This window comes from Oryza glaberrima, chromosome 1, assembly GCF_000147395.1.
Source record: "Oryza glaberrima chromosome 1, OglaRS2, whole genome shotgun sequence".
NCBI lineage: Eukaryota > Viridiplantae > Streptophyta > Magnoliopsida > Poales > Poaceae > Oryza > Oryza glaberrima.
This window is the reverse complement of record NC_068326.1, coordinates 1,850,330-1,862,569: the sequence shown is the minus strand read 5'-3', so window position 1 is coordinate 1,862,569 and position 12,240 is coordinate 1,850,330. Positions and strand designations below refer to the sequence as shown.

The 12,240-nt window shown below is 40.0% G+C and overlaps 1 protein-coding gene across 1 annotated transcript; it reads right to left on the bottom strand.

The window, feature by feature from the left end:
- Positions 1–1,421: 1,421 nt before the first annotated feature.
- Positions 1,422–4,649, bottom strand: LOC127766790 (putative AP2/ERF and B3 domain-containing protein Os01g0140700). The gene has a single exon (XM_052291938.1). It carries the CDS (start codon positions 4,462–4,464, stop codon positions 3,484–3,486), a length of 981 nt encoding a protein of 326 aa, XP_052147898.1. The 5' UTR covers positions 4,465–4,649; the 3' UTR covers positions 1,422–3,483.
- Positions 4,650–12,240: the final 7,591 nt, after the last annotated feature.

Below are 12,240 nucleotides of genomic sequence, written 5' to 3'. Positions count from 1 at the left end.
TAAGTATATGTATATAATGTAGCTATAAAAGTAATTAAATTGTTGCAGCATTCTGAAGGTGATGCGTACAAAGTAGTGCATGCTCAGAATAACTCACTTAATTGTGGGTCCAATCGAAACAAACACACGCGTATACATATATGTATTTGTGGCATAGTATTGCTTGTGACATGCATATATATAACAAATTAATTTGTAATATGATCAAATATGGACGCGTCCAAACTGCAGCTCCACATTTTGAATAAGATGTACAATAACTTTATTTAGTCAAGTTAATTAACTCCCAAATAATTAAAATGGCAACCTTCCATTAGATCAAAATGTGTGGGAAAAAATTTGTGGCCCTCACAGCATAGTTGCATAGTCACAGCTGAGACAATAATAGATCTCATAAAATTGTACGTACCAAGGATGAGGTAATCCTTGGATTGTGTACGTTGAGGAGTACACAAAACGTATGGTATGATATTAAGGTAGTTCACTACCTTAATTAGCTTCACTTTATGATCACTGCACATAGACAGTTCCTTGCTGGCTGGCTTTGTGTTATGGAGTTTATATACTGTAGATGAAGATGATAAGTGAGACTAGCTACTCATATATCATGGACCTTGCATGCATGTTGGATCCACGTCTAATTAACAATACGAAATTGCTAGAAAATTTATGCAAGTTTTTTATCCTCAAAATTTTTAGATTTGTGGCCATCGGATCATCTCGAGATTTATATATACAGGAAAAAAATTGCTAGAAAGAAATTTTCACACATATCACGTGTAAGATACAGGTACTAAGCAACCAAATTAACTATAGTTGAATACAAGTTTTATATAAGTTGTATAATAGTTACAGTGTGGTTACAACACAGTTATAGTTAGGGCTATCAAAAAAGATCGAGGCTCGCGAGCAGCTCGAGCTTAGCTTGTCCTAGGCCCTGTTCAAGCTCGGCCTAAGCTCCAAACGAGCTGAACTCGAGCCTGAGCAAAAGCTCGCGAGCTTTACCGAGCCGAGCTTAATTATATATAGTTTATATTGTTTGTTCATCTTATTGATTTATAAACCAATAGATAAATATATATATATTAATATCAATTTACACAATAAATTAGCATGTGTTAGCACAATATATTTATTTTAATCATTTTCTACTCTTTTATTAGTGTGATTAACTAGAAAATAATTATATTTATCAAGAGATTATCATTAAAATATATATTATCTTACTTATGGCCGAGCTCGAACCGAACTTGTCTAAAAGCTCGAAGGTGCGATAGGCCCGGCTCAAGCTTATGTCGAGCTCGAGCCTGGGCAAACGGGCTCGCTCGAGCTTGGTTCATTCACAGTTATACTATTAGTTATATCTAAAAATTTTTCACTCAAAAAACTTGTGATAATTTGTAGATACTCCTGCAACCTTTGTATGATTGATCTATGCTTCCAATTAAATTCATGGAAATTAATAGCAGGAAGCATGCTGCATTGGTATAGTTTTTTCTTTGAAAAATCCAGAAAATTCTAAACATTTTCTCTCCCAAGCCTCTGATGCATCCGGCGACCGTACCACACGTGAGTACCTCGTCCTCCATTGCCGGCTCAGGAATATATTCCATCTATATACCAAATACAACTATATATAACAAATTAAATTGTGCAAACTATACTTAGGCCCTGTTTAGATCCCACCCCAAAATTTTTCACCCTGTACATCGAACATTTGAACACATGCATAAAGTATTAAATATAGGCTTAAAAAAACTAATTGCACAAATTGCGACTAATTTGCGAGACGAATCTTTTGTGCCTAATTGTTACATGATTTGACAATGTAGTACTACAATAAATATTTGTTAATGATGGATTAATTATGCTCAATAAATTCGTCTCGCGGTTACGGATTCTGTAATTAGTTTTTTTATTAGTGCCCGAACACCCCATGCAACATCCTATATAATATTCAATGTGACAGTCCAAAACTTTACACTACTGGATCTAAACACCCCCATAGGATGTGTTCGGTTCGATGGGTTAAGCAAAATAATTAAGCCGAAAAACAAACTAACTCGGAAAGAAATATAATGTATGGTTATTTTACCTGTAGGAGCAAACTGGTTAATTAAATTTGGGAGATAAAGAACTAGCTAGCATGCAAGCAATAGAGCTGATCAGTTCTCAATACCTGAAAAGTAATATCTCTTTATATATTTAAACACGCATAGGCTTCATTTCGATTCTGAAAGTGCACACCCACTGCACTACTGTCCATATCATATATAACTTCTCGATCTTAAGGCGATATATACTTTAGTTGTATTGAACTCTAACCATAAATTCCTACTTGCAATATACTGCCGTTAATTGAGATGCTGTCGTGGTAAAGGGTATGTGGTTTCAGCTACAAGGTCTGAATCTCAACACACTCAAAATTCCTTCTATTATCTGATAACCAAATTCCTCCTTAGTGGTACTCATTTTTTATATACCGTTGTTATAGGATATAGTGAGTACATATTTGGAAGTACATTTACAGTAGTGGTGGTACCACTACTTTGTGCATGCATATATCACTAAATGTGAGTCTATTTGCTAGTCAAAACTAACGTACTGAATCTTGGGATATGTGCATACGTGCTCCTTTGTAATTAACTAAGCAGAGGAAGTAACTGGCATGCAATGTGTGAATTATAGAGAGAGGCGGTTTGGATGAGTCTGAACTGAATATATATGTTTGAAGAATCGAGTTTGTAATTAGAAGGAAATTAAGAAGAGGGAGTTTTACTGTAACCCTAGCTAAACAAGTACAGTAAGTTAAATGTAGGCAGAAGAAGCAAGCATACAGTAAGAGATCATAAAAGTTCGAATATAATATTGTAGGAACAGTCATCTCCAACAGAGGAATCCATTATGAGAACAACAAATTTAACATGTGAGTTGGAAATGTAGCTAGACTAATAACTATATATAGCAATAGCAGACACATGGCACATTCCTATAACCATGCATATGGAAACCCGGATTACACATCCCAATGCAATGCGTGGGACGGATTTGTTTCAATTTTTGGGTACAAATTAAGGCTAATTAAACCCCAAGGCAAAATCCTATAGTTTCGCCTCGATTGATCTGGCAATGATCGATATATTTACATATAACACACTCTTAAAATTCTCTAATCTCTAGCTCACATGTAGCTAGCACACTCTGATCCTAATTCTCGTTGGTTTCTTCAGAGATTAATTTTAATTTTAAAGAAGTTCATCTCATCATCAAATTATAGGTTCTGCACTGAAGCTACAATGGATGTAGCTATGAATGATGAACCTCATGTGAAGGATCAACGATGATATGGATTATCCATCAATCGATCATACTAGGGCAGCAACAGAAGATGAATGAAAAGATCGAAGAGGAAGAAGAAGAAGAAGAAGAAGGCGCCGGGGTGATATATATGATCGATACGATGCAGCTAGCTGCGCTTGTGTGTTACCTCGTGTTGTCTCCGGCGATGTCAACGCCGAACAGCTTGACGACGACACGGGCATCGTCGTCGACGGCGATAGCGTCGACGGTCGCCAGGTTGTTCCTCTCCATCTTCTTGCAGTCGATGAGGAGGTGCTTCTCCGTCCCCCACGCCGCCGCCGACCGGGAGAAGGCCACGGTGTCGCCTGGTCGGAGCCCCTTCTCCCTCACGAATCGGCTCCACCCCTTGGTGAGCACGTAGCTCTGGCTGCTGTTCCAGTACGAGTACCGGAACCTCCACACCTTGCCGTCGCCGTCCTCGAAGTTGAGGAGCACGCCCTTGCCGGCAGCGTCGGAGCTGTGGCGGCGGAGTGGGAACGGGAAGTGCCTCTCGGCCTGCTGCTTGGGCACCACGAGGCGGTTGAGCTTGCCAACGTCGCTCGGCGTCACGGCCTTCTCGAACAGCGGCTCGCGCGCCCACCGCGGCGTCGGCTGCGCGCGCGAGCCGCGGCGGAGGCCCTGCTGGAGCTCGTCGTCGTAGGTGTGCTTCCGCAGCATGTCCACGACCTCCGCCTTGGAGTGCGCGGCCAGGAACGCGAGCTCGCCGGCGGACGCGCCCTCCGCCGCCGGGGCGCGGTTGGTGACGGCGTCGCGCCCCCGGAAGCGGAGCGCCGCCACGTCGTAGGCGCGCGCCGCCGCCTCCTCGTCGGGGAACGTCCCGAGCCACACCCGCGCGTGCCGCTCGTAGATCTGCGCCCCCCACCGCCCGTTCGGCTGCGGCACCACCCCCTTGTACCGCGACGACGGCCGCGTCGCCGTCGTCGACGACGGCAGCCGCAGCTCCGCCGCCTGGACGACGTGGATCAACTCGTCTTCCTCCATTGCGGCCAACTCCTCCTCCTCCTCCTCCTCCTCCTCCTCCTCTTGCTTTGAATCGGTCGTCGACGACGACCCACCGGAGCCGGAGTTGCAGGAGAAGACGACCATGGCAGCTTCTTGCTCCATGATCGATCTGGATCAAAGATACTAAAAAATTTCTCGAGCTTTCTGACGATTATGATGTCGACGTCGTGGTAGTTCTTGACGAATGGAAAGAGAGAACAGCCTAGCTTATAGATACTAGTATATATGCGACTTGGAGTGGCCTTGTAGCTAGATTGGTAGTATATGTTGTGTTGAGCTTTCAGCTTAGCTGCTTCCAGCCCTTCACTCGTCTGTATGATAGCTAGTTTTGTGTTTATGTTAGCTTCTAATTGCACATTCTTGCAAACTTTACACTGTTGAGACTGTCATTTTATGCTATATTTTTTGCGTGATCCTTTCAGGCAAGTGTTCGTTTGTGCCTACTGTTTAGGCATGTGTGGCTACGAGAATCTCTGTTAGTAATCGACTATTTTGGTCGATGCTATTATTTAGTTTTGATGTGTACCATATTTAATTAAATTTGATTCGTGCAAGCCAGCATGCTTTTTCCACAGAAATGGTCCATGAGCATACATATATTCTTAGCTAATTTAGTATTTTTACTGATAATTTTAATTGGTTTTTTTTTTGGCGAAACAATTTAATTGTCGCTTTCAGGCAAAAGAAAGATGCACACTTACTAGTATGTACTTTTTCCTGTACGCATCCATCTGGGCCTCCTGTTCCTTCCCGCGTGGTTGTGCATGTTTTCTGATCATGTATTCTGTTCTAAGGACAGGCCACGCAAACTTGTTTTATTTTCACATTCGAGTCCTCTTAATTTCATCCAGTCCAGGTATATATATTTTTAATTTCTGCCAAAGTGTGCTTTGTTTTTCTCGAAATTAATTAAGATCCCCAAAAGAGTGTAATTAAACTAAAGTACTAAATTAAAACATAGGAAATATTATATGTAGGTCGATCATGCACGTACAGGCACGCTGCTTTAAACATGGCGATCAAGCAATTAATATAATTTAATTAGTACGATTGGTTGATTGGTCAAATTTAATTGACGACTGATGAGTACTAATATTATATCTGAAGAAAAGACAGGGTGAACTGTTTCACTATATATACATGCATGTCCGTACAATCATGGCAACCGTCAAGGAGATAATAGTTTTTGGTGGAATATATTCTAAGAGGTTGATTACTGTGAATGTTTAAAGGCATGCACATTTCAGCTGTATAGCATGGCCCCATATGGGGTCCCTCATGGCACTGAAGTTTTCTTCCTATACTTTTCGTGGATTCATATGTATGCACTGTACCCTTCATGTTGCTCTCCTACTCAAGCTGATCAGCTCTAAGAATATAAGAGCAGGAGCAATAGTAGACTATAAGCCAACTATAAATATATTTTAAGAAAATAAAAGAGAAAAGAGAAGAGCAGTAGACTACAGATTTGTAGCCAGCTGTAGCATGGGCTCCAAGATACATGTGTTTATGATAAGTGAATCTAGGTATTAATTGTGTACTATATGTTATATGTAACTATTGTATGAATTAGCTATTAAATCGACTATATATAATTTGGAGCCAGTAGTTGGCTACACTATTAAACTTGATCTAATAGAGATTTTAGATACATGATGACGAAAGCAAAAAAGGTGTGCGTGATTTTCGATTGTTTTAATTTGCATACCGTCCTTCTTAGCTCAAAAAATGGAGAAGAAACTAGGTGTTTGATCTGATAATACTCTTTCACATGCAGGTAGAGTTGTACACATCAATGCATGGTTATCCTCTATCCCTCATATGCTATGGGTTTCTATCAGCTTTATGAATGATTACATCATAACTTTGACTTAATTAGTGGTAGATACTATTGGCTAGGAAATAAACAAGGCATGAAATACACATGGTAAAGTGGTCTGATCTAGCTTTCCCTAAAGAGTTTGGGGGACTGGGGCTTACTGAAACTAGAATACTGAACACTGCTTTACTAGCTAAATAGTTGTTTAAGATTGAATCCCCTGATAAGAGTTTGTGTGTTGAGCTATTGAGGAAGAAATACCTACACAATGGTGGGATGTTCCAATGCTCCCCTGATAGAGCTTCTCAATTCTGGGTTGGGGTGCTTCGTGCAAGAAAGTGGATGAAACTTGGGTCAAAGTGACAGGTAGGTAATGGTACTCTGTTAACGACCAAATTTGATGTGTTTTTTGCATCAACATAAGCTGGGCTGGGCTTTGCCTAGCACACTCCCGCACTGGGCTTTCAATATAAGCCGGGCCACTGGCCTTTTTCTAAAAAAAATTAGACAGTCCAAAAAATAATCTTGATTAATTATTTTAAACCACATATGTCATCCTAATATACCGTGCTTCATATAGTTTTCTATAATAACTAATTACAACAAACATGGACGTTGAATCGGCTGTGCAATTAGGGATGGGCCAAATGTATTACTAAGTCCATACAATTAAAAATAGTCTATGAGCTTAGTTGGTTTTTTTTTCTTTTCATCAGGGAGGCGACCGCAACATGAGAAGGGGGAGGAGACGAGGGATGACCCTTTTTAGTAAGATATTTTAGTGGTAATTGTTTGCACTTTGAAAGCATGATTCTACAACTTCCCCTTAAATGTACTTTGAGACGCATAGAACCCTAAGGTCTTCTTTGTAACGGAGGATTTTTAAAGGATTATTTAATCTAAATTCCTGCATAAACCCTGTTAAAATCTTGCATTTGATAGAGCCCTAATAAGAAAGTGAGAACATAGAAGTGTTTTTCTCTTTTCTGTCATGTTCAAATGGAGAGAAGGTTTGATCATAATTTACATATATCTCTCTCCTATTTTAATAATTGTTTTTAATTACAAGATGTTAATTCATTTCACTATAGTAAATATATTCCCTCGGGTAACAAACATTTGGATATATGTTGTTTAGGTCATGCCTTAAAAAAAGGCCAAATTTACTACAGGACATTCACAAAGTGCGGTCTTTGCTAGTAGACACCGTAAGAACATGAATTTGCTCGAGCACACTCTAAAAGTGTGGTAATTTGTTGTAGGACACTAATACCATTAAAATATTATTTTCACTAGATTGGTGAGAATTTATATAAAATGACTTTGTTGCCCATAGCTTATTCCTCCATCCATTCCACTCATGCGCAACCCGCAGAGGGAGGGAGGGCATGAGAAGCAGCGATGCAACTGTACCGCGCGGTGGCGACGACCTTGCCGCGGATCGGCGAGCGGTGCAACGCTTATGACTACAGAGTGGGGGGGGGGGGGGGGGGCTGCAACGTCACGAGCAACATGGGGCACGTGTGCGAGTGATGGCAGCACAACGGTGAGGACTACGTGGTGGGGCGGCATAGCGGCGCTGACCTCGTGGCGGGGCGTGCGCAGCCTGCGACCTCAACGCAGCAGGGGGCGATGGTGACCTCGTGGTGAGGCTGCGAGGTGGTAGGGTGCAATAATGGCGAGTTCACGGCAGCACGCACATGCATCGTCTATCGGGTTTCAGCGCCTGGTGGCAGTGACTTTATGACGGGGTGAGCATGCACGGTCAACCGGATTTGGATGCCCTCTAGCTGCCACAGCAGCTTCACCGTTGATGCATGTTGCTTGAAGAAGACTGTGAGAAGGGAGAAGAAGATGGGGGCAAAACTGATATTTTATATGGTTTCTCTCTCATCAATTGGATGCATGTTGTATTTTAATGTTTTTGGTGTCCTACAGCAAATTATCATACTTTTGGAGTGTCCTTGGGCAAATTTCACGTTATTTTGGTATCCACTAGCAAAGACCACACTTTTTCAGTGGCCCGTAATAAATTTTGCCTAAATAAAATTTCAAAATTTCTTGGAAGCATTGGTTGTATGATGGTGGAGTTCTAGGTGCATGACTTCACCCACCACAATTCAAATCTGAAAGTGCATCTAAGCCTCCTAAGTGGGTTTTGGAATATCGATGACAAAGCGGTTAGTACACTAACGTGTTTATTAAGGACATGTATAGGGATCAACTTCAACGGAGATGTTGATTGAAACAACAATGAACCCTACAAAAGAAACGACTAGTGGAAAATGGACTCAAGACACCGAAGCGTCGGTTTTCTCTTTATTTTGAGTCTAGGAATGTCCCACTATTAAGAGGCTCTCGTGCATATGGTGTAGTATGCGTTGTCTCAAGTGCTCAAGAAATATTTGATGAGATATAAAATTCACAACACTTACACTTTCGGGGTTGACAGGGTTGGTCGGAAGTTCAAAGGGGTTGGGTATCCATTTGAAGTGTTATGTATAGCAGCTGATGTAGCCAGAAGTTCTGGCAAAGAGTTTTTGTCTGATATTTCAAAAAAGGCCACAAGTTCTAGGCCTAGGAGGGTGGAAGTTCATGGATTAAATTGTTGTGAGTAACAGCTAGTTGGCCAGTTGGGATATTTATTCCCCTCCTTTGATAGGTTGGTTGGCTCATTCTTTGAAACACACTCCCAGTACTCACTCTCCACCTTGCATTAAGAGAGATCCTTGTGAGATTGGATAAAATTTGGGCATTTGAATGCATTTGAGAGCTTCATTCTTGAGCACTTGAGTTCGAAGCCAAGCTAGTGTTCATACTAGTTACTCTTGGAGGCCTTCCTTTCTAGGGCTCTAGGTGGTTTAGGTAGGGGTGGGCAGAAAAAGACCGAATCGAAAAAACCGAGACCGAGACCAAGAAATTTGGTCCTAGATAGTGAAAGACCGAATTTTGTTCGATCAATTCGGTTAGTCTCCTCGAGTAAACGAATAGACCGAAAAGACCAAATTAACAAAATATGCCTAAATGCAACCTACAATCCACTAATTTCAATAGGATTAAACTATAATTTTCACATCCCTACTTCTTCTAGGCATGCAACCTAATAAGAGTCTTTACTCATACATGCTTACGAATTTTTTGTGTGATTTTTGTGTTGAAAATTTCCATTATTTCTTTGCGTATATGAAAATGTTATTCAATTTCGGTCAGGATCGAGACCGAGACCGAATTTGTCGGTCCTGACATTTTTGTGTTGAAATTCGATCTTCACTTTTCAAAGACCGAAATGACCAAAATACCGAAGACCGATACCAAAATTTTCGGTCATACCGAATGCCCACCCCTAGGTTTAGTCTTATCATGCGCACTTCCAACCCATGTGGAGAGCCCGAGAAAAATTGTGAATGATCTACTCCCCCTCCACAAGGGAAAGTGGTAAATTGAGTCAAAACCGAGCTTTATCTTCGTGGTCGTTTGGCACATTTAGACCAGTCGAATGCGACCTAGCTCTTATGAGTCCCTCAATATTTAGGATCGTTGGATCCGAACTTCGGTGAAAAAATTTGGCTTCTCTCTGTACCGTTATTACTTCTCTTGACTCAATCTATGCATGTGGTAGTTTGAGCTAGTGGGTGTTTTACTTTTCTTAGTCTATAGCCCGCATTCTATCGTTTGGTTCAAATGGTTTTTGATGTTGAGCATAGTTCTTACTAATACAAGTTATATTTTTTCCTGTTTACATCTAGAAACTCCGAATAATATAATTGACCACAAGTTTTGATCCATTTAGTCCTATTGACCCAAGGGACTCTCAAAACCAATATAAGCATACATGTGGTTGTGATTTCAATAGAAGTTTAGTAAGGGGCAGAGATTTACCACTGTCCTTTGCCGTGTGTTAGAGGATGCATTTGGTGGTGTGTGAGTGTGTGGTTCTTTTGAGATAATGGACTATACTTTGCTTCAAAGAAGTTACATCCACTTATTACAAATACCCGTTCAATAATTAAAGAGCAAAAAAAAATTACTCACAAAGAGCACTAAAAATTCTAGAGGTGAAACATCAATCTTAATATTTTAATATTGTAAGATTGGATGTATGAAAATAGTATCTGTGTTCGCCCCAAAAATAGTGTACATTATAGTATGTTTTGTCGAGTTTTATAAGTATGTTATGACAAAATTTAGTTGTCAAAGCTGCATTAATATTTGAAAACCTTATCGCCTCCGATACCATGTGTTTTGTGACAGTAGATAGCAGTTGTGTATTGCCATTAAAATCAAGGGGGTACGGCCTGCAATAACCAATAACGATTCAGCATCGTGTGCACTTGAAATCTTGCTGAAACAATTGGCCAAGTGGAAGCAGAGGACGGAGAGTGACCTGGACGAATGGACATGAGCCTTACTAATTAGGTTCATCCCCCTACGTACAAGAGCCTTTAATTGGACCCATTTCTGATGTATTAAGTGGTCACATTGCAGGCACAATTTATACACATATATGTTGTTTTTCCAAAAAAAAAAAGTTAATTAGGTAGCACATCTAATCTGGAATCTACATGGTACACGTGCAACTGAGATAATACTAAATTGCATAAAGATAAAAAATATATAGTGAGTCCCCTTCAGCTGAGGTTCTTATATGGTACTAGTAATTGATTGATATGATGCTTTTGAAGTAATAATTTGGCATCTGTCGGTGATCGAAATTTCCATTTGATTTCTGAAACTAGCATGTTTTCCGCATGAAAAAAATATGCAGTGGAAACTACGACAAAAAGTCTTTTGCATAGAAGTCCTGAAAAAAATCGAAAAAACATTCTCGTATGGAGAACTTCCATCATGTAGCTTACATGGTTTTCCACGTATATATTGGTTTACACCATATATTTACCCTTTCATCCTAACATGCATACTACTATTTTAATATATATTCAATAACAATCTTATTTAAACAACCAATATATTCTCAGTTTCGCATCTCTTCATTAATCAAAATATTCTTTTTATGTGCGCATATATATAAATTTGTTATTTTGGAAGTTTCCAAGTTTTTCAGCCAGATTTCCTATGTGTGGAAAATGGGATATGGACCATTAATTTGTGGGGTGCAGTGATGACATAGGGTGAAAAGGACGTTGGATCGTATATGGGACAGTTGATATGGCAAGATCCAATTATAGAGCATAACTGTTTGCATTTGTTGATATATAGTGGGAACCTTGGGAGTCTGGGGCAACTACTACAAGTTGGTACGTACTCCAGCCCGCTAGCTTGCAACTCGGTACGTATCAGCAGTGGAGGAGGCACAACCGTAGGGGACCTGGATATATTTGCAGAGCATATATAGTTTGCAGTGTGGAAACAAATGTGTAAGGGCATCTTCAAACATGCCATGTAAATTACTGTTTTTACTATCCATATGTAAATATATACTCCCTCCATACTTATAAAGGAAGTCGTTTAGGACAATGTTTAAGTCAAACCTTGAGAATATAAATCATAAATAACTCTTAAGTTGTTGAGTTTGAAAATGTAAAAATTATATGTATAGATTTATCTTGAAAAATATTTTCATAAAAGTTTACATATATCACTTTTTAATAAATATTTTTATAGAAATAAGAAGTCAAAGTTGTGTTTTGGAGACCGTGTTGCTATCCTAAACAACTTCTTTTACAAGTATGGAGGGAGTATGATCCATGAAGTAGTAGTGCGTGGTGACACTAGCTCGTTTCTTATCCTGATCCGCCCTAGCGAAGTTACTCTTATGTTTTTCTTAAATTTCTCCTGCTTATGCAATTTTACATGCATCATAGAATTAGAATTAATGTTTTCCTTTTTTTTTTTGCAAAAATCTGCAATTAACCTTCACAGTTCTCGATGGACCAGGGGGGGCATGACAAGTGGGAAGCCCACTTTTTGGCAATTGGAACTGGCGTGCTCTGCATTGACCAGTGTCAACAGGATACTCGACCAATCAAATTCAATCTGCACCGTCAAAAGAATCCAAAGGACCACGATGACGGCTGATTCCAATGCCAGCTATACATGGT